The sequence below is a fragment of the Ostrinia nubilalis genome, chromosome 15 (assembly GCF_963855985.1).
Source record: "Ostrinia nubilalis chromosome 15, ilOstNubi1.1, whole genome shotgun sequence".
NCBI classification, from domain to species: domain Eukaryota; kingdom Metazoa; phylum Arthropoda; class Insecta; order Lepidoptera; family Crambidae; genus Ostrinia; species Ostrinia nubilalis.
Genome location: NC_087102.1, coordinates 265648 through 289290, shown reverse-complemented (window position 1 = coordinate 289290; position 23643 = coordinate 265648). Strand labels below are relative to the sequence as shown.

At 37.5% G+C, this 23643-nt stretch overlaps 1 protein-coding gene and 1 long non-coding RNA gene across 2 annotated transcripts; one reads left to right on the top strand and one right to left on the bottom strand.

Annotated features, from left to right (window-relative positions):
- Nucleotides 1-919: 919 nt before the first annotated feature.
- Nucleotides 920-4491, bottom strand: LOC135078631 (uncharacterized). The gene is made up of 3 exons (XR_010258650.1): nucleotides 4420-4491; nucleotides 1757-1823; nucleotides 920-1165 (listed from the first exon to the last, which is right to left on the bottom strand). It is a non-coding gene; the product is annotated as an uncharacterized LOC135078631 (long non-coding RNA).
- Nucleotides 4492-18227: 13736 nt separating this feature from the next.
- On the top strand, nucleotides 18228-23390 carry LOC135078581 (uncharacterized). Its single transcript, XM_063973110.1, has 3 exons — nucleotides 18228-19084; nucleotides 19927-20121; nucleotides 23336-23390. The coding sequence occupies exons 1-3, from the start codon at nucleotides 18246-18248 to the stop codon at nucleotides 23388-23390; spliced, it is 1089 nt and encodes a 362-aa protein (XP_063829180.1). The 5' UTR covers nucleotides 18228-18245.
- The last annotated feature ends 253 nt before the right edge of the window (nucleotides 23391-23643 follow it).

The following is a 23643-nucleotide window of genomic DNA, read 5'->3' as shown; positions in this document are numbered from 1 at the left end:
ACCCGACACTTCTCCGCTTTGCGCCGCTCCTCTCCACCTTGGTGGACACCGGTCCTAATTATACCATTTTGGTTGGATTACTCCTTCTGCCACCTCCTACTCTGTGGTCGCCGTCCTTTGTGACATGTGGCACTTGTTTGCCCCGAGGAGTGCGGGTCTGTTTGACGACTCGATGGGGATTACGGGTGCTGGTATTGATCATAGTTGAGGACCCTTCACGGGATTGGGAAGAGGGTATGTGTGTAGGTACAGAGAGCTATTTTTAAACCATCGCTGTATTAGATTTCTTAACTGACGCAATAATTCTTATTAAAAAGATACTGTGTTACATAAAACATTGTTTACGAATATAAAATAAGGGACTAAAAAAGAAACAAAGCCATCCACTGCGGGAGGCATCACTCCGCCCGCCCCAGTTACCAGGGCGGCTGACGTCAACGACCTCCAAGGGCGGGCGGGCTCGGAAGCCTGTTGCTAGGTTCAGCGCACCTGCTATCGATCTAGGCGGATATAGGGCAGGGCTGGGAAGGATCTGAGGAAACCTTATTCAGGGCTTTCGAAGTTGTATTGGAAATTGCGTAGGTGGAGGCCGGCCTCATTAAATGGAGTCGGAATAGTTTCTGAGAATATCCGACCATTCGGAAATTCAGCAGATTCAGGAGATATTCCTTTACCTACCTAAAAGCTCTCCTAAATCAACCTACCATTTAGTTTATTTATGCTGTGCTTAATTTATGGTTTTGTTTATTATTCAACAAAGACGATTCTTCTCAGCACCAACCCATGTATTGTACCGAAGTGGTGGTAGGGCAAGCTATATTTGGGACGTGTACTGTACAAAAAGTACTGAACAAAAATATTTATAAAATCTTATATTGAACAAAAGCTTTTGAGTTTGATTATTTATTCATTAGGACATTAAATTAGGTCAAACAATAAAAATGAAAAATACAATTTAATAATGATGAGTTTTTCAAACATTTGTAACGCTGTATTTTCTCTGTCAGAGGCATGGTGTTACCTCACTCACTGTCCCAAGTGAAGTGTGAAGTTCTCCCCAACCTCTCTACACCCTGTGTACCTTGTCCGCAACATGTCCAATGTCCATTGTCCTGTTTGCAGCCCCTGCAACAGACGGCCCGCCCTGCCCAGCGGCGCCATGGAACTAAAACAATAAATAAAGGATTGCAAAAAGTCGCAAACTTATCTAGTTTAACTTCCAAGTTAGATGGGTTCGAATGCCCTAAGGTCCGGCGTGTCATGTCCAGACTCTGAGATAATACCGATGCCAATGTCCAGTGGCAGCCACATGGTGCGTGGGATAGGGATTTGATATGATTGAAGAAAGTTAAAGGTGATTTCATTATATGTAATAGCTATTATTTTTACTGGGAAATTTTATTTCGGAAAAGTTCTTTTGAAGACATTATAATAATGTCCCAATTAGAACTTTGTTGAATTTTCTTTTGTTATGATTTCAATAAGTCTGTTTTTTAGGAAATTAGGAAAATTACTTTTGACCTATTTTCCTTTGAAAAAAATTACTCTATTATTTTAATTTAGCACCTGGAAATCTAGTTCTGAATCTTTCCATGTGAATAATAAACTTTTTTCTTTTTATGAGATGAAATGATAAATAAATATGAGGCCCATTAAGATATTGGTTTATTTTTACAACAGTCTCTTGCTACTACCTATACATTAACGTAAAGCCTGTAACGGATGTTAAACTCTTTTTTATGAGTTACAAACTTACCGATTCGACGCGCCTTCAAACAAAACATATGGCCCTCAATGGGAGGAAGCGGGAACTGGTCCTCTGCCTGAGGAAAAAAGAGGGAGGCTCAAACCAGTCCCACAGTGGAGGGAGAATAAGAAACCTCACTGAAGTACCCAGAGTGATAAGTATGAAAAAATAACTAAAGTCTCGCACTTAACTCAGTTTCTGAGGTATAGGAGCGATTATGACGTGATAAGCATACAAATCTGAAGCTTAGACTTGGGAGTCTGGCTGATGTTTGACGTCCCAAAACATCCTCCCGTGCCACTCTCATACTTCAGGCACTGATTGGTTAAGCACTAGACTTATAATCTGACATTAATTAAAATTAATCTTGACTGTATTCGAATAACTGACGTATATTTACTGACATTATCTTTATTGACATATTGTAATTCAAATAATTTATCTGTTCTTTGTTTGTAGTTGGAAAGTTCTGATTTTTTTTAACTATGCATGGGTCAATAAAAAAAATGTAATAATCACACACTAGCTTGCTGGTGAGATAAGCTGAACTGTATAACTATTGTAATATCTACCTTGTTGTATTACCTTGTCTCGGTGAATAAATGATCTTTTATCTTTATCTATCTTTTATCTTTATAACAGTGAGGTAATTGGATTATGATGGCAAAGAAAAGTACCTATCAATACTGTAAGATAAAAGTTAATTACCATGTAAGAAGTGGCCCTACTCAATCTTCCATGTCTTATGAGCTCGTATTCTTACTCGTATGATACAGTCTTGCCGAGAAGTCATTATGCACTGTCAGGACAATCGTCTTGAAAAAGTCTATGACGTTTTTCTGACCCTAACTTACCATCATGAAAAGCCCTTTCCTACAGGATTTCTACCACGTACCCTTTTTATTGAGACTCCGTTATTTTGATGCACTTTAATGAAGTGGAAAATTGTTAGTAAAAATTTTTAAATACTGAATTTTCTTAAACCATCCAATAATATTGTTGAAGTGATAAAAAAAAACTAATAGTAATTATGTTAAAGTATTGCTCCAAAGAAAAATTAGGTGAAAAAAGTAATAACTAAAAAACGTTTGAACTTAATTTCCGGGAAAAAAGATATAACTAAAACCACGATTTAAGTTGACTTTTAGGTTTTTGCTAACTTGCCCCTTACAGGGCCTTACACTTTCCAAAAAAGGCCAAAATTTTTTATTACTATCATCATCATTACGTCAAAACTTGTCTCCCAAATTAAAATGCACATACATTTTCGAAGGCGACTGTATAGCATAATTCTGTACAAGCTCTGCGACGGGATAGGAGCCTGTCTTGTCACAGGATGTTGTCAGGCCCTAAAGGCTAGGAGGCTCTATTGTTCCCAGGCTGTAATTGAATTCAATAGTTCTTTTGTATTTAAAGAAAAACTGAAACAAAAGACTTGAAGGTTTTTAGAGTTTGGTGTACTTAATTGAATTGACGGAGAACCTGAAACTGTTTTTGTTTTCAGAATGTAGATGAACATTGTTAATAAGGTTACTACTTTTTCATACAGGTTTTATTACAGTGTTGTTTGATACAGTGTAAAGGTATAGTTTTTACAGACTTCGACTCTCTTGACAGAAAACACTCTTTGTATTGTGTTTCCTTTATTTACTTACACGCTGGATAAAAATAAGGTTTTTACGACCAACTGAATTTATTTCAGAATATTGAAGTGATCAGAAATTGATTGATTGTTGAAGTTATGTTCTCTCCAAGTAACCCAAAGCTAAATATTTGGAAACTATACGATATTTTTTGGTATTGTTTCCATTTCTATAACGCTCACACTTCACATCGATACAAACATTTAAAAACGTATTGAATGAACAACGTCTTTATTTCTTATTTATTTACATAAACAAAAAATGCACAGTTGTCCGTACCGTTTACCGAGCGCGATGTCGATTTATTGGCTCCGTACTGGTTTACAGCAAAAAATATATTACGTACAATTAATGTTCTTTTCCTGTACCTTAAAAGCAATAAAAATGCGAATAAGAGACGTTTGTATTAGAGGATCCCGTTCGTAAATAAAGGACCCCAAAGGAATGAATTTGGGTCTCACTTTCAACATACGAGTATCACAAAGATTTTTCGCTACACATTTGCATTTTTAAACAAAAAATAGCATTCTTATAGAAAGGCTTTTTTTATCTAGAACTCTTCATAGAATCAGAACTCGGAATAGAATTTTTCAGTCAGTTTCTGTCCCAGTCTTGTACAAAACTTTAATTTATTGATATATCCTCAGTAGGCTTGATAAAAAGGCTGAAAGCCTGAGTTACCGCAGTTAGTCATTGTTATAAATGATTCAATCCTTATTTTTTATAATCTCAGTTCAATCTGTCGTCATACGAGGTCATCTTATTGCTCCATCGAACATATTTACGGTTTTCATGAGAATATTCGGCTTATTCCAAACATTACCGTATATCATTCGTGGGCATTTCTTCACAATAATAAGGCAGCACAATTGTAAACAGCATCTCGAGCTACCATTCACGATAAGATCTCATCCACGCATAAATTACATCTACATCAAGACAGGTCCCAATTAAATTTATTAAAAAATAGAGTTCTTTTTTCCGCATCACAAGAAGCGATGTAATAACCATAACTAAAACTTAAAATACCCGAAATATGAACTACCGCCTCGGGCCGCGTCTTAACGAACAAACAGCGCTGTACGGCGTGTGTGTGTGTGTGTACAGACGCATACATATTCAGAACGAGTCGGCAACTCATTGCCTTGTACAGAAACGGCGTAAGTCGGTAGCAAGCATTAGGGTTGACAGGGGCTGGGTGAAGCTGGATGTATGGAAAAGTTTCCTGAAATACACAATGAATTAGCTAGAACTTAAGTTGATCGTGAATATTCTTGTTTTCACGTTATGTGTAAAATGATAAGATGAAAGAGTATTGCAACTTATTTCAATCTCAACGCATTGGCATCTGGAATTCTGGAAAGTAAAATCAAACTTAAAATTAACTAGAATAATTGAAGTTTCACGTGTGTTTTAGGCCTAAGATACATCGACCACATCATTTACAGCAAATGACTATTTTAGTGCGTCCATTTATAATAACTTCTTAAGTAATAGTTATTTAATTCTCTGAATTTGCGTACATTTTTTGCCATCCATCAAAATTTCATTTCAATTACCACTTAAAGTTTCAAATGCCTACTAATTCTCGCCTCCAATCAAGGAAGTATTGATAATCGTTTTAATGAGCAAAAAATTAGCGAATCTCCATAATAATAGTGGACAGCCCTGCGAACCGGCGGCAAGCCTCCACACGACCGGTTCCACTGGTTTCCAAGCGATCATTGGGCGTATCGAACACCGTATATGCTCTCACAATATCCACACAAATGTATACTCTAAAACCAAAGTCATAACAGTGCAAATTGATTCCAAGAATTTGGAACTAGTACCTTAGGAATACAGAGACGTTCTAATCAAGCATCCTTGTCTGGTGTATAGGAGCAGGGTATATGCGTCTCTATCTAAACAGCTGTCAAAGCCAGTTTTCACAAACATTGATACTTGAAAACGGGATAGGATAGTACTTGAATTCTAAACGAGTTCCAATTGATTTCCTTTGAGGCGAGGTATATCTTTGTTCTAGAGAGAGAGGCAGTGGTAAACACTTGTGCAGGATTGCGAGTCGTGAACTACACAAATTTTCCACGAAAAGAACATAAAATGAACATATGACGAAAGATGGTCTCTTGTATAATGTTATTAGAATTATCTAGCAGAACCATAGACAAGAGGATACGATAAGTTTGTAACTGTATGAAAAATCTTAAAGAAAAATATTTTTATTTAATTTGGACAGTTTTCTTTCACAGTACAAACAGTTTGACTTACAACTTGACAATACAAAGAAATATGACCTGGTGACTGTATCAGTTAATCTTTGGGCTCAGGTGAAAATGAATGTTTTCCAAATAATAATTTCTGGTAAAAGTAACTGAGAAGGCCTATGTTCAGCTATGAACGTTGTCACTTACTGATTCGCAGACAACATTTTCTTTAAAATATTATGAGCACCCTACCATAATTTCATTATTGAATATACATAATATTATGACTTAGCTCAACGTGCGTTTTCATAAAAATATGAATACCCCACCAACAGTCAAAGGACAAACTATAAAAACAATTTTATTCATAAAGAACGTTTCACGTCCAAACTTAGCCTCCTTTTCTCCATATTCCCTCTCCGAAAACACAAAACCATGTAGCTAGCCCACAAATAAAAAACCACTAAAGGTCCAAACATAACCTTATCGCATGTCACTATAAACTTTATGCCCTGGACAAGATTATTCCCGGTCCCGACCACTCCCTGTGCCTGTCTCACTCACACACACTGTGCACAAAAGAGATGAAACATACCGGTTGAGCGGCCATAAGTGTGAGGCTTTCTACAATCGACAGTGGTAGTAGAAAAAAAGACGAAACTATACATAGAGTTAAACTTTATTGCGAACAATACTCTATTTTCTTTTTATTTACTGACTCATCTTAGTCTTAGTTCTTAGCTGAAATGATCATGTTGAATGTCATCATCATCATCATCATCATTTCAGCCACAGGACATCCACTGCTGAACATAGTTCTCCCCCCAATGATTTCCACATCGCCCAGTTGGTAGCGGCCTGCATCCAGCGCCTTCCTGCTACCTTTATAATCGTCGATCCACCTAGTCCATTCATCTTGTTACAATTTCAAAGGATTTAGATCTTAAAATTCACTAAATAACGCTAACATTTTTAATCAATAATCGCCTCTACATTTGTGCTCGTAGTTACTGAAATATTAGTTACCAACTATTTGTCGTTAGCGATAGAAGAAAGCGTATAGAATAGAAACGCTTGCACGAACCAAAGGGCCGGGCGAGTTGGCCCCGGCGATAACCGTCTCCTCTTAGGGACGCATCAGTCTTTCTAAAATATTGTCTAATGAATTTTTATGCGCGTGCGTGGTTTTTGTGCCACAGTATAATAAGCCGTGAGTTATAGTGTTTTGGTGGGTACAATAATTGGTAAGGGCCGAAGTAAAATACATATTCTTGTACACATAACAATCACCTAGTAGCAGAAGAACCCTACATCAAAGATAGAAGTAACTTTATTTTTATACTCTTGATTATAGGTGAAATAGATCTTTTTAAAGTTAGTGTTCATAAATAATCAACACGACAAGTTTCATTGAGTCATGTTAGATCTTATCATGAATAGTCTAGTCTACTTATAAAGTCTGACATCATCATTGTAATAGCCATGGTCCCATCGACTTACAGATAGGTAGAAACCTCGCAATGTTTTATAATAGACGGATATTTTTATATTAAGATTTGTATCTGATAACTAAAGTACTGCCTACTAAAACTAATGCCTGCCACTGGATCGCCCAGCCCACGCGATAGTAATACTATCTAGTAGTTTACTAAACTCTTGCATACATTCTGTCATTTTCTTGCTCTTACCCGGTTCAAGTTTCACATACGGAACCATCTGGTCGTTTTTCGTTCATAGTTTACGATTATGGGCCCGCGATGAAAAATTGTTATTGTGCTTGTGCATGTACAGTCGGCCACATGAAAGCGTTGCTGTAACAATAGCATCGCCTAAAACACAGTTCTTGTTTCTAGTTTCGTGAGGAGGTTGCGGCAGTCTTACGAGGAAGGCTATTAGATGCAGTTAGGTTCAGAATACTGGTTTACATAAAACTAGGTACGTACTGCATAGAAATATTGTATCTAACAATTAAAAAATTCTTCACTTCGCGCTACATCAACATTAATTGGCAAGATAGAATTTAAGCACCGCAACAAATCCAGTCATATCAGTTTCACTATCTGCATATATTTTTGGTGAGAACTGTACATACATAATATGCATAGTGGGCATATATTCTCAGAGATATATGATGCGGCTGCATTAGTGGTGGGCTTGTAATGTGTGTTTTGGGAGTTGTGTTTCCGACATTTCCGACTATAGTCCTTGTGTATAAATCTTCATGATACAGTAAAATAGTTCATTTACTTGCTTCTTTCTGTCTAGAATCTGCTGAAACCGTCATTCGTATTACTAAGACTTCTAACAACTACTGAAACAAAAAATTGATTAAAAGCACAAGCTGAAAATAGAAATAACGATAACGTGGAATTTTGGGATTTAGTTAAGAGGCTGCTCTACAAGATCCTTGACAGTTTTCCTTAGGAACGAACTTCCGAAATTCCGTAGAAAATATGGCTACAACGATTGAAATCATTTCTACAAAAACTACCATAGCAACCATTTTGAATGAGATCCGGAAAACTGGTCTCATGTACGCAATAAATATATTTTATTACGCCCTAAAAGTTGTGGCGATATTAAAAGCATATATTTATGAGTTAGCCATATCGCGCGTGTCTGTGACTGACAATATATTACGAGTATTTTTATTCACACATTGATAAAAGCTATTTTTGAAAGATATTACTTTTTATAAGGCCTTAAGATGTATATCAAAAGGACATTACAGCGATTTTATTTATAAATCGAGTGCGTTTTAAGACATTTTAAGGATAAAATATTCAAGCAAAGACCACGAAAATAACATGTAGGTGTAATTTTGGAAGATTGCGAGACAGGGGTCAAAAGGTTCGGGATGTCGTATCATTTATGCAACGATTCTAAAAGGAAAGAACATTTTTGCAAAGTTGTTTCAGAGAGTCAATTTCTTAACAACATTTCTTTATTACGTTCTAGATTGCAGATTATAAGATTGTGGTGCATTTGTTTTATCAAAACATCTATCAACTTACGCCATTATGTTCTTAAAAAAGACACCAATTTCAATTACATAAGTAACAATATTTTTTAAAAATTTTTATCTTAATTTTTATTTTCCACTTCATAACTTGATGTTTTTCATTTCAGTTGGGTTTTCCTTCCTGACGCTATAACTCCAGAACGCACGAACCGATTTCCACAGTTTTGCATTCGTTGGAAAGGTCTCGGGCTCCGTAAGGTTTATAGCAAAGAAAATTCAGGAAAATTTAACAAACAAAATTCCACGCGGGCGAAGCCGCGGGCGGAAAGCTATTGTAAAATATGAAAATCAGCACTAAAATGACGCCCAAACACCGCCAGCGCCCGCGCAGCGCGGTAGCGATCGGTCCATCTTTTTTCTTTTCCTTTTTTACCTTTCCTTTTTTATTCGTTCGTCCGCGGAATTAATAGCTCTGACTTTATCATTTATCTTCGGTTAGGGCGCGGGCAGGCTCTCCTTTTTGTAATTTTCTTATTTGTACCTTTTGTAGGACTACAATTTGGGTTTGATGCTGTTAGGGTCGTTTGGTTTCGGTTGCTTTCTTTTTGGGATTACTTTTATTGATTTCAGTCCTATAATTTAACTTGTTTATTTGTTGAGGAATACACAAAGTAAGAAAGAATCAAAGAGAATTCATGGTGTTTTTGATAATATAAGTAGTCTTTGTTTACTTTAATTACTTTATGAAATGTGCATAAGTATACACTAACATATTTCAAACTAATTATAGCCTTACATTCTTAGACATAAGTAGGTATATGTATAACAATAAAATCAAGCCAGCCCAGATAAAGCAAACCGAAAAACCACCCCAGAAGCCTACTTGTGTGCACCGAGCCTTACCCGGCGTTATCAAGCCTGCCTCCATCAATTTAATTCGAAAGCCAGTATGCGCGCACGCACGCTGCAGAATTACGTGTCATCGGTCATTTAGCCAGCTTCCTTTATAAATCGTTGAGATGATCGCTCGCGGATGACAATTCATTAATTAAACAAAATAAGTTCCCTTTTCACTGCACTGCAAGAAAACAAGGACAAATGTTGAAATACTGATAATCTTTACTTTACTGAAATACCTACCATGATTCTGATAAAACCTAACTCACGAAACGTAAGGCCTATCATGACAAAGCACTCAAGCTCACCTACTTCCTTTTAATAAAGAAAACTAGATACAAAGTAGAGGCTCTCTAGTCTCTACGCGTCAGCACGATACTACCACCCCAAGTAATTTGTGTACTAATACCGTCTAATTCTGCGACTTACGAATGGAAATAAAGTCGCCTGCGTTCACTAGATAAAACACTAATCCGGTTAGGGTTGGCACCCATTACTTTTGATGTCGCAAAAGATGGCAGTAAGAGGCTAGTCAAAGTTTTCAACAACAAGTCTTACATATTCAAAGGATTTTTTTTAAGAATGACTGGTGGTACTCGATAGCATCGATTTACGTAAATTAGGGCTTTATTCTGTATTTGTCTAACATTCGTATGTTGTTGACGGCCTTATGGAGGTAGCAGGAAGGCACATACAGGCCGTGCGATGTGGAAACCATTGGCTGAGGCTAATGTTCAGCAATGGATGTCCTCTGGTTGAAATAATGGATAATTCAAGGTTTTCGAGGCAATATCGTACGAGTAACATTGATTACACATACATTTTTACTAAATAGAATACTGTTACTTCAATGGCAACCCTATACCAGTTGTAACCAGTGTTAAAATATGTATAATCTGTAATACGAAGTTGGCAACACTGCCTGTCTGTCAGTTGTGTGCAGAAAATAAAAGTGAGCTATGGCGTCTTGAAAGTCTTCGTTTTATTTTACAAAGAAAGTTCATCATTAATACTAAAAGGTTATGGGCACCTCAAATATATCGCTTCCGCAATTGTCTGCGGACAATTTCGGTCATTGGAAATTCCGAATTAGATGTTTGCTAGAAGAAAGGCAATTGATCGACACCTTGGACGATGACGAGGTAGATAAAAAGAGTGATTCGCGAGCGAAATCCATTATCGTACAGTGCATCACCGACAAACACTTAGATCTGGTGAAAGATGCAAAAACAACAAAAGAAATGTTTGCCATTTTGTGTTCTATTTTCGAGAGAAAATCCATCGTAAGCCGAATTCATATAAGGAAAAAGTTGCTAACCTTAAAACTGCAAAACAACGAGAAATTGGAGGAATATTTCCTGAAATTCGAGTCAATAATCAGAGAATTAGAGAATGCAGACAAGAAACTTGATGAAGAGGAGAAAATTACCTATCTTTTGTTGGGACTTACTGAAAAATACAACACTCTGGTAACGGCACTGGAAACTATGAATGAAAAGTTAACATTAGATTTTGTGAAAGGAAGATTACTGGATGAGGAACTGAGGAGTGCAGGACAGGATGAACAGAACCAGCAACCCCACCAGATGGCATTCAAAACCAATGCAATAATATGCTACAAATGTAAAAAGGAAGGCCACAAGAGCTTTGAATGTCGATCCAATGCAGCGAGAACAACAAGTGGTAATTATAGAGGAAGAGGTTATAGAGGTCGTAGCCGAGGCAGAGGGTATCATCAGAGTCAAAGTCATGCTGCAACTACAGAGGAAGATCAACGAGAATTTACATTCTTATCTGGAACCGAGAACCAATGCAACATATTTGAAGAAAAAGAAAACATAGAATGGATCATCGACTCAGGATGCACGGAACATCTCATTCAACAAAAGTATATGCAGTATATGAGCGACATTACTGAAATTGAACCAGAAATGAAGATATATATTGCAAATGGAGACTACGTGATTGCCAAGAAAAAAGGGACAATAACATTAAAGTGTAGCGGTCATAAATTAACTTTGAATGCTCTTATAGTTGATAACTTATCATTTAACCTAATTTCAGTCAAAAAGATTGTGCAAAAAGATTGTAATGTTCAGTTTACTAAAAATGAAGTAAAGATTCGCAAAAACTATTCAAATGATTGTATTACAGGGTATTGTAAAGGAAAACTATTTGTTCTAAAAGCATCTTTATTTTCAGAAAACAATTTTTGTGGTATCAGCAAAGGATTTTTATGGCACAACAGATTAGGTCATGTTAACAGGCACAGTTTGAATATCATGCAGCTTCCTGTCTCCAACAAGCCATGTGGACCATGTATGATGGGTAAGTCGACTCGTCAGCCATTTCCACACACTCCGAAGCCGAGGTCATCACACATTGGTGAACTTCTTCATACTGATGTAGCTGGACCTGTGAACATAAAAGGGATTAATGAAGAACTATACTATCAGGTAATTGTTGATGATTTTTCACATTTTGTAGTAGTTTATCTATTAAAAAGTAAAGATGAAGCGACTAATAACTTAATTAAATATATTAAAAACATTGAAAATCAGCAAGACACTAGAGTAAAAAGAATACGTTGCGACAATGGAGGTGAATTTAAGAATAAAGTCATAGAATCTTTTTGTATAGAGAAAGGAATAAATATTGAATATACTCGCCCCTACTCACCCCAACAAAATGGAGTTTCTGAAAGGATGAACAGGACTCTCTACAACAAAGCGAGAACTCAAATTTTAGAGACAAATCTTCCAAAACATTTATGGGGAGAGGCCATACTTGCTTCAGCTTACCAACTTAACAGATGTCCCTCATCAGCTATTAATTTTCAGATACCAGCAGAAGTCATGTTTGGATCTCTAGACCTGAGTAGACTGCGTGTTTTTGGAAGCAAAGCTTGGGCTATTCAACTACCCAAAGGAAATAAATTTGAAGAAAGAGCTCACGAAATGAGATTAGTGGGTTATGCCCCTAATGGTTATCGACTGTGGAATCCAAAAGAAAACAAGATAGTAATATCAAGAGATGTGAGATTTGATGAGGAAGACATTAAGTACAAACCAATAAATGAAGAGACAAAAAAGGAACAAAGATATACTTATGGTGAAGAAAATGAAAATGACATGAATACAGGATGTGACAACAATGAAGACGACTCAAATACAGGATGTGACACAATTGGACTAAAAGATAGATCGGATAAAAATGAACAAAGGCAGAATACTGAAAGAAACCCACAGGTAAGACCACAAAGAACGATTAGAAGACCTAACTACCTAAAAGACTATGAGACATATGATAATAATAATGAAAGTGATTATGAAAGTAGTGAATCTAACATAGCATATTGTTTGAACACCTTTGTTGACACAGAACCAATTACCTACAAAGAAGCTATTAAAAATCCAGAATGGACAGAAGCAATAAAGAAAGAACTAGATGCTCACAAAAAACTACAAACCTGGGAATCTTCTATTCTACCGGATGGACATAAAGCTATTGACACTAGATGGATCTTCAAGCAAAAGTCAGATGGAACAAAGAAAGCTAGATTAGTAGCTAAAGGCTATCAAGAAAATAATACCTATGATGTTTATGCACCAGTTGCTAGAATGTCTACTGTGAGATTATTGTTAAGTATATCACTACAAGAGAATAAACCAATAAGACAGATGGACATACCTACAGCTTTTTTAAATGGAAACCTGGAAAAAGAAATATTTATAAAATACCCAGAAGGAATAAAAGAAGAAAAAGGAAAAGTATTGAAACTGAGAAAAGCACTTTACGGATTGAAAGAAGCGCCGAGATGCTGGAATGAGAGAGTTCACAACTTCTTTATTGAAAATAACTTTGAGCAATCTAAATATGATGTTTGTCTATACTTTAAACCTGGAACTTGGGCACTAATTTTCGTTGATGATTTCTTATTAATGGGGAATTTTGAAGAGATAAAAGAAAAACTACAGACAGAATTCAAAGCAAAAGATTTGGGAGATATAAAAGAATATTTAGGAATGGAAATACACAGAAGTAATGATACTATATGTATAAAACAAGAAAAACTGATAAGGAAAATACTGAAGAAATTTGGAATGGAGGACAGCAAAGCAGTAAAAACACCTATGGAGAAAGAACCTATAACTACAGAAGAGGAGGAGATAGTAAATGTACCTTATAGAGAACTAATTGGAAGCCTTACTTACCTTTCGGTGACAAGTAGACCCGATATCACCTATGCAACTTCTTTCTTGAGTAGATACCTGGATAAACCTACATCACAGCACTGGAAAGCAGCGAAAAGAATTTTAAGATACCTAAAAAACACTATTAATAAAGGACTTACATATTTCAGGACTGACAAACCAATACAGCTAATAACATACACAGATGCAGACTGGGGAAGTGACAAAACTGACCGCAAAAGTGTGAGTGGATCTGCAACTTATTTTGGTAAGAATTTAATATCTTGGTCATCAAAAAAACAATGTACCGTTTCACTATCATCTGCAGAGGCCGAGTACATAGCAGCAGCTTCAGCCACAACAGAGCTCATCTATCTAAAAGGTATTTTGAATAACTTCTACAGTCATAATTTTGAATCCTTGCTTTTGATTGATAATCAGAGTGCTATAAAAATAATAACCAATAGGGAAAATGGTAAAAGAACAAAACACATTGACATTAAATATCATTATATTAAAGATGCAGTTAGAAATCATAAAATTAACATTACATATGTACCAACTGAACATAATGTATCAGATATATTTACAAAACCACTATGTGAGATTAAACATAACTATTTTACATCTAAGTTGAATATTGTGTAACCAAGTAAATAAGTAAAATAATGTATAAACAGTAAATAAGTAAAAATTATGTAATAATGTAAACAACAAATAAGTAAAAATAAAATGTAAAATTAATTGAAAGTTCATCTAAACTGAATAGTATTGTATAAGTTAAATAAAATCTAAAGTTCATTTAATATTGTATAATGTTTAAAAGGTAAAAGGAAAGCATTTAAAATTGTATGACTTATTAAAGTAGTCTATTATAAATACCCATTGCAATGTTACAAATGCTTATGATTTTAACATTGAAGGGGGTGTTAAAATATGTATAATCTGTAATACGAAGTTGGCAACACTGCCTGTCTGTCAGTTGTGTGCAGAAAATAAAAGTGAGCTATGGCGTCTTGAAAGTCTTCGTTTTATTTTACAAAGAAAGTTCATCATTAATACTAAAAACCAGAATCATCCGGAACGAGTCGGCTGCGGACTTAGCCAAATGACACCCGGGGGCGTGCTTCGTCTTCCTCGCTCCCAACGGGGTAGAAAGAGAGCACTTGATTACATGACACTTCAGGTGGTTTAAATGGGATATTCTTCGGGTATGCTGTATGAAAAATTGGGTGGCACAAGAAGCTGCGGATTCTTTTACAGTATTTATGTTACGGTCAATGTGATAAATTGAAAATTATGAATAATCGCCGGTTATTATGAATAATTACCGACAAGCGAGGTAAAAGTGATAAATTAATCACATTATTTTATCAGTGATTATTTCTTAATGTATCTTTAGTACTAACGAATATCATAAAAGAGAACACCGGCTCGCGTACAGCGCTCATGTACAGCCTCACACTTTAAACGTTTTGTTGATATCATATATTAATATAATTTGGTAAAAATGAGTTTGGACTGTTTCTTGCGTAACATTACTTTACCATAATACCTATAACACATTGTTTTGATTTAAAGTGAAAAATAGGTTAAGGTGCGGCGGCGAGGGTGGCCCTTGGGCCACCCCTAAGCCGCCTATTTAGTTTTATACACATATAAATGATCTTATATTAATCACATTTACCAAAATGTGGTAATTATTCATAATAACCGGCGATTATTCATAATTTTCACATATTATATCACTTTAACCGTAACATTTATATGAAGAAACGTAGGCACTATGTAGTTTCAATTTTAGCTCAGAACTATTGAACAAAACATTTTACCGGTGTAAGTAGAACAATTTTACAACGATGTGAAGGGCCTTAAAGCAATTAAAGGGTGAGTATTTTTAGCTTTATACACATTGCAGTCAATTCATTTGTATTTATTAAGAGGCGTAAATTAAGTAATCCCTGATGACTCAAGTGTCTCCGTGGCCATCGCAGGCGCAGGTGGGTCGAGCAAACACGCGAGCAAACAAACCCTTTTTGATTTATCTTGTACGTTTGCTTTCTGTGTGTCTGCAGAGTGAGATACCTTGAGTCATATCAGAAATTCTGTTAATTTAATGATTAAATTATGGAGACCGGCTTGAGGTTCGCTTAGCAGCTTACTACGTCAGCGGTTGCGGTTTCGAATCCCGCTGGGATCAAACGTCACTGCGATAATAATAATGCTTATTACAAACTCGCAATGTTGCAAAGGTCACGGACGACGATAACTCGCTATCGACTTATCACAACACCTACTAAATATTAAAAATGTTTTATATAAAAATTGTAATTTTTGAAAAGTCGCATAGTGTGTACACACTAATTCCGGAGAGGATGCTTGTCTATTCCCCGTAAGGAACAATCCGTTATCAGTTCCCCGTGCTCAGTCATAACTGATAAGAGTGAAGTGTCGGCATTGCTTGCTTTCCGGTAGTTTCACTTACAAAAGTTTCTCTTCTGAAACATAACAAACTGGGACCACGTTTCGAGACCGTTTTTGTACCCCATTAGTGCCAATAGGACCCTAATATACCTTACTCGCTTACTCTATCCCCGATTTTCGCCAATCGAATATAACTTCAGTATTTACTTATTAGGTAGCCTGTTGAAGTTTTCACTCAATGCAACTTGTATTGCCCCTAAGCACAATTATAATGAGGATGAATTTCCAACTGCACATACTTAGTTAAAAGGAAACGAGATATCTTCATTGGAAAGGGTAAGGTAATTCGTACACTTTTGAAGCTCCACTCTTGAATAAGATTTCCACGCGTACAAAGTCACAGAATCAGTTAGTTACTACAGTAAAGTAAAGAATGTCACCAAATAACAAAGGATCAATAACCCTGAATCCTTGAACACTGAAAACAAATTACTTCGCAAGTCATTATCTGCCACATAGCTCATTAATGCGCACTGAAATTAATGTCTACAGCGCACCTTTCAGCAATAAATCATGGTTTTCTTTGTCGTTAGTTTCCACAAAGCATTGAAACATTGCAACAAAGTAATTTATTGTTCAAACAGGTGAATCAAATGATCAATACAAGTGATAATTATTTCAAGGATGAATTTATTTTTCACATATTGTTTTGAATTAATATTACTACAAAATATTATTGAATAAACAATGAAAAAGTTAACATTTTTATGTCGGTAATACCAATACCTAAGTTCAAAGTATTATTGCGATCGAGAAATGTCTTAAAATTTTGAATTTTCTCGCAAATACCGATTTAGCTTTTTATAAAACTCTGTGCCCGTAAATCGTATCATACTGTTTTATATGTATTATGGCTGCACCTAAATAGGAAATCGATTAAAATCATGTCCCATTGTGAATAAAGGTATAATACCCGTAATTGCTGATAATCTAACCCATCCAATCATAAGTGAATTCAATACAAGCTAATTGTATGGGCGAACATTGTATGTAATCGACTGTGACCAATTAGTAATGACTCTTATTGTAGGTACAGTCAGCAGCGCATCAGACTACACATTATATAGATTTTTGTTGCAAAATCGCCCTTATTAGAACGGTATAAGATGCTAATGTTGTGTGAATCTTGATGTGCCTGTGGCTATGCGCTGCTTGCTATAGCGTATGGGACCTATCAACAGAATTATATTCTCAAGTCTACTAAATACCTAGGTATGTATATGTCACCGTAAAATTGTGAATTCCGTCAGATTATAATCTTACGTAGTTAAATTACAATCTAACCTGACCTAACCCACTGTTAGTATACAATCTAACGCGTTATATTATAAACTGACAGAGTTCACAATTTCACGTTGACATATACATACATACATATTTTGAAAAGTTAAGTCTTTTTTTTTCAGTTTTGAGCAATTCTGCTCTAAGTTGACATCAGCTGCGGGTGCGGGTTCAAATCTCGTTAGGGTTAATATTTACCATTACCCAATGCCATTTCCAAAATTATTCACATAATTACACCCTTAGGTATCCGGGTGTCTGGGTGTAAAGTTGGAACTATCTTAATATGGGATTAAGTGTGGCTAGATTCCCCCAAAATCAAAGTTTTTAGAACAAACTAGCGGCCGCCCGCGACTTCGTACGCGTGGATCCCGTTTTACCCCCTTTTCCCGAATTTTCTTTGCTATAAACCTCACGGAGCCCGAGACCTTTCCAACGAATGCAAAACCGTGGAAATCGGTTCGTGCGTTCTGGAGTTATAGCGTCAGGGAGGAAAACCCGACTTATTTTTATATAGTAGATAAGGTGGCAGGAAGGCGCTGGATGCAGACCGCTACCAACCGTGCGATGTGGAAGTCATTGGGGGAGGCCTATGTTCAGTAGTGGACGTCCTGTGGCTGAAATAATGATGATGATGATGAAGGTAGGTAACTAAGTACATTTATTTTTATTATCTCTGTATTATGAATATGTCGAGGTCTAAATTAAATTATTGGGTCTATATCTTGATTACGACCTATTTTACTTTTATGTCATCTTCTGACGTAACGACATGACAGCGGATTTAACGTCAATACTGATCAGTGTCATCAGTCATTATGCGTTTCAGAAATGAATTGTACCAAGTTTTTTTACGTTGTTATTGTAGCGGCGACTCTCCGCAGCGTCCACAACTTCCTCGTGACGCGCTTCAAGAACCCGCACGAGTACGTGGCCCGCGACGACCTCAGCGTGCTCGACTCCCTGGACGACGCCACCTACCAGCACCTCCTCCAGGAACTCCCAATACTTGAGAAGTACGCTAAACGCAGGCGACAGGAATTAATCGAAGATGAAGAGAACGAAGAAAATGAAGAGTTCGAATATTACCACGACCAGGACGATCAAGAGGAATGGACCAATGTGAATCCCGAGGAATACTCCCAGCAACGAAACCACGAAGCGGTCAACCTGACTACTACCACACAACTTCCAAAATTGCCTTTCATAACTCGATGGCCGAATCCATCGACTCATCGACAGCCGAAAGTGGCATCACAGACAAATGATAGCCGAAAATCGTTTCTCAGCTGGCTCAGCCCCTACCAGGGGCCGCGGGTGGCGCGCTGCTTCTGGTGCGGCCTCAACCAGTCGAGGATCCCCCGGAGCCCCCTGTGCCACGACATGTTCGAAACGCAGGACTTCCGAGCGCGGACGCTGGCCAGATTTTTCCGCGCACATTGCCACGAAAACAAATTTCATATAGCCAATAGAAAAAAACCGTTTCAATATTACAGTGGAGGTCCCACGCACAGGTACGCGCCCGGCTTGATCAGCCAGTTCTACGGGCCGTTCACGGGGGGCTGCTTCAAGCGCTTCCTGGACGTGGGCACGGTGTACACGCAGCGCGGCTGCCGCGCCTGGTGGCCGCGCATGAGCTGGGGCGCGCCCAGGTCTTTCGCGGCCCACAGGTAAACATTAGAGATGGGTTATACTAGGTAAATTTGATACTAGGTGCACCTATTACTAGTATTTATTATACTCGATCCAAATACCTATTCCACCTAGTACGTAGTAATTTAGCATACTTGACGCGACTAGTGCGGACTAATCCACGTAATATGACTTTAAAATAAAATTTTTTTTTAAAAGATACAACTGTAGTATGAATAATGCAATTTGAAATTGAATAATAATTCCCCCCTTCATACTTCAACAGGCTTAGGACTGTCAACTTAAAAGTTGTCGTATTTAAAAGATATCAATTTCATAAAAATATTTACATATTTTTTCTTATTTACATGAATATGGTTTGACTATGTTTGTGTGCGTTTGCTTCGTCGCGCTCAAATTTGTTTGGTCAGACAGAGACGGAGTGAATCTCTACGTTCGCACATAAGCTTAGCGAGAAATACTAGGTACGCGTAATACACGACTACGGATTACGCAATAATAACCTCTATTACTTTAATGATAGGGTCGGAAATCGTGTAATTTATAAAATACTAGGTGGATCAAGTATTTAAAAAATTGGAATAGGTGCCGCTTAGTACAGTAAAATACCTAGTGTGTGGATCTGTTCTAGTAAATACGTCTCATCTCTAGTAAACATCCATTGGTTCATATTAGGTATGTTTTATACTGGTTAGCTCGTATTTCAAAGTACGATGCCTGATCAGGTGATGATGATTATGATGTCTTGCGACTCGCATCTGAATATACCCTCAACTGTAATCCCCACTCAAAAATCGGTCATATTTTTGTTCCGAACGAAGATCTGACTAAGATCAGCCTTCATTTGATTGATCCTTAGGTTCGCAGCCATGGAGATCCCCCTGAGGAAGTTCAAGAAGGACATCTGCCTGATCTCCCCGCACGCCTCCCTCACCCCCTTCCACCGCGGCATCTCGCTCTACGTGCGCTACCACGTCTGCATTTGCTTCAAGAAGTGGTGCAATGGAGTTGGAACTCTGTATGTGTCACGTGTTGTTATGATAAGCAATTTAATGTTTGTAATAATATATTATGTAACTTTTTATAATTGTCTATTTTTTTTTTTCAAAAACTAATCATTTCTGAGGCTTTTTAAAACGTTTTTGACTGGTTTTTTCTCATACAGTCATACATAAGATTAGCCAGTAACGATTTTTGTCATAAGTTTAATCCTACAACTACACTCCTCCTACATCGTATCGTACCTATCAATGTCAAAAGAATAAACCTGATTTACAACTAGGTATACTTATTTATAGTATAGTAATTACACGAGTGAAACAGTAGCTCAAGCTTAAAATATGTAATACCTATAAGATATAACGTAAGTTATTAAGAATTCATGGAGGTGCAGAAGTGTCGGTCTTTTTTCACCGTTTTTTGCGCCATGACATCACCGAGGCTCGGCCTTATTTTAAATAAAATGTACTGACGAGCAAATAATACGAGCACCACTTGTTTTTCGTTTAAATATTAATGGGATATTAATATAGCTGCTGCACTAGTGTTGATTCGCGTACCAGATAACCGGATACTAACATAAACTTTGGGTAGGTTTGGATCCAGCTAACACCACGTATCCGCAAACATAATAAACTTACATGTCATTTAATATGCTTTTATCGAGTAGGTAATATGTATATTAAAACTAAACTTATTTACTATTTTATTGGAATTAGGTAAACTGACGGCCGGAAAACGCAGCGTGGTGGAACGTCCACCAACAAGGTGGACCGACGACATCATAAAGGTAGCAGGAAGGTGCTGGACGCAGGGCCGCTACCAATCGATCAACATGGAAATCATTGGGGGAAGCTTATGTTCAGCAGTGGACGTCCTATGGCTGAAATGATGATGATGATAATATTAACTATTTTATGGGCAGTAATTTCACCAATAAACATCAAAGAGTAATTTTGATCGCAAGTGTATGAGCTCACAATGGGAGGCAAAAATTCGATCGCAGATAACTCGCCCGTAATGATGGTGTTCGGTCATCGATAGAAAAAACATTAAGCCCCGGCACACAGCCGGCTTGGCGCGTCTGCTGCTTGTGTGTTTGAGAATAATTCAATGCTTCATAAATGAATTGATATAATGTATAGTAGTTTCACCAAAAATCTTGTAGGTCATGCACCTAGGTGTACATTTTAGCTGTGACATGATCGAACGCATTTCTCAAAAGTAAAATGAAAAGACGCGCATACAACTTATTCATCTGAAACTGGGTCAAATGAAAAAACGACTAAGAGTTTACGAAGCGTATCGAGGCGAACTGCATCGGACGCAGAATATTGTAGGACATCAGTTTTCTAGACTCGGCGGCTTGTAAACAAAGGCGGGCGTCGGTCCGTCTGTGAATCACGCCGCCAAGGCTGCCCGGTAACACTACACGAGGCACAGTCCAAGTGGATACACCAGCTCACTTGAAACAAAATTTCTGTTTTAAAAATAGTGTGGGTTATTTAAGAAACGTCACTATAAGATAATGATAAGACCTCCTAACTTGCACCTTCGCCCTCCCATCACGAGGAGTTTACCGGGGAAATGCCGCGATGCCGGGGTGGTTGATACTTGATTTTGTTCCATCCGTCCCGTTAAACGATATACCGGGGTGACTGACACTTGATGGGTGCCATCCACTCTGTTAAACGCTAAGACTATGACTACCGGGGTCGATGAAACACTGTTTACCATCCACCTCGTTGACGGGACAGAAGCACCGGGGTGACTGTCAGTGACCCCATCCATCTTTCCATCTCACTTACAATCACGCTGTCTACTACTATTTCTGAAAAAGAAATGTGCTGGCTGTTTCTTTTAGTCCATTGCTGCGACACAAGTAGCGCTTAGATCGTAGGTACCTACACACATTACACCAGCCGTCCTTACAAAGCGCTACTGTCGTAATCGTAACGCGAACATGACCCAACATACCGCCGTCAGCTTTGTCGAGAAAAACCAAGGAAGTGTCAGTGATTAGCGGCTGAATGCCCATTCTGTGCTGCAGCATTCTTTATACGGCTATAGGCTGTAAATTGGATTATTTCAATCATGCTAGTTACATAGTTGCGGTTGAGCAGCTATTATTATAAATATTATGGATGGCCGTAAGATCGCAAGACTCGTTGAGGTTTAGTCATAAGTCATCTTTCAAGATCGATTACCATTAAAATGTCCCGCTTGGGGTACATTAAAAAAATTCAAGAGTCCGTAAGCGACATGCTCGCCACACAAACATTTGCCTCCCCCGGGAGTCGAACCGCTTTGCAGTCCGGAGCGCCAACCACTACACTTATGTTCATCTTACCATTAATATTAAAGTGGCTCTGAAGGCCACAGGTCAGAGCGGGGTTTCAGTTTCCTTACTGGTTTGTTAATCAACAATGCAAGAGATATGATAGATATATGTATAATGCATAGAGCAATAATAACTCTACCGTGATTGCTTGGGAAGACCTTTCCTTAAGTATCAATATTCTACCGATTAGAAATATAGATATATCACTGGCACAAGTGACACCTATAGTTTGGCTTATAGTAAAAAAATTGACCCGCGCACTCAGCTCACTCCTCACACTCTCTACCATGTTAAAATAAATCTTATCAGTAATCCTTTTATACCGCTTAATTTTGCTGGACAAGATGAAAATATGAAATAGAAATGAAGTTAAATGGAAGATCTAAATTATACATTGAATGATCTAAAGCAAAGTAATTCATGACATTACTGGTATTATTACATCCCTAAATTAGTCATCGCTATTAATTAAACACGGCACCATTCATTACCATGTCAAGACATTCTTTGATGGAGCAGACGCATTTGCATAGCCAATTAGTCGCTGTCAATTTGAATTTATTTTACAGTCAATATGACTCAAGTTGGGAGGCAATTAAATGTACATAGGTAGGTATTTCAATTCCATTATGGTGCACATTATTAAATTGGTTTTAATATCTTGCTGTTTTTATCTGAGCAAGCATCCATTCGTTTTTACAGATCATTTTTTGTGGGTTGTATCTTTTTTTCAGTCAGACTATGCTCCACGACCTATATTATGAAACTAAACTCAAGTCAAGCCTATTGAGTATAGATCCGTAGTTCCGTACCTATACCATTCAATAACAAGCAAGAAGAAGTAGAGCTGCAAAGACTTCAACCGGTTCTAACTTCTGAAAGCAGCCTTTAATTTCCATGCAAAATAACAATCACAAACCGTTACCAGAGCAGCTGAAACGATCATCACAGCGGCCATACTTGAACCTCGAGCGCCCGGCTGACAACAAGGGCTATTATCTAGACCAGACCAGCCACGTGAGACTACGTGACGCTGGCTGAGCTGGCCCTGCTCCACAAGCCAACCTCGACTCACAGCACAAAGCAGAAGGATGCAAATCCATCCTCCTAGTGCTTCGGAACTAACTATACGTTAGACATCATGTTGTGTGTAATGTAATTGTATATTTGCCTTAATGGAAGCACGATAGAGTAGGTTCACTCTGTATTTCAAAACTCAAGACTTCTTCTTCTTCT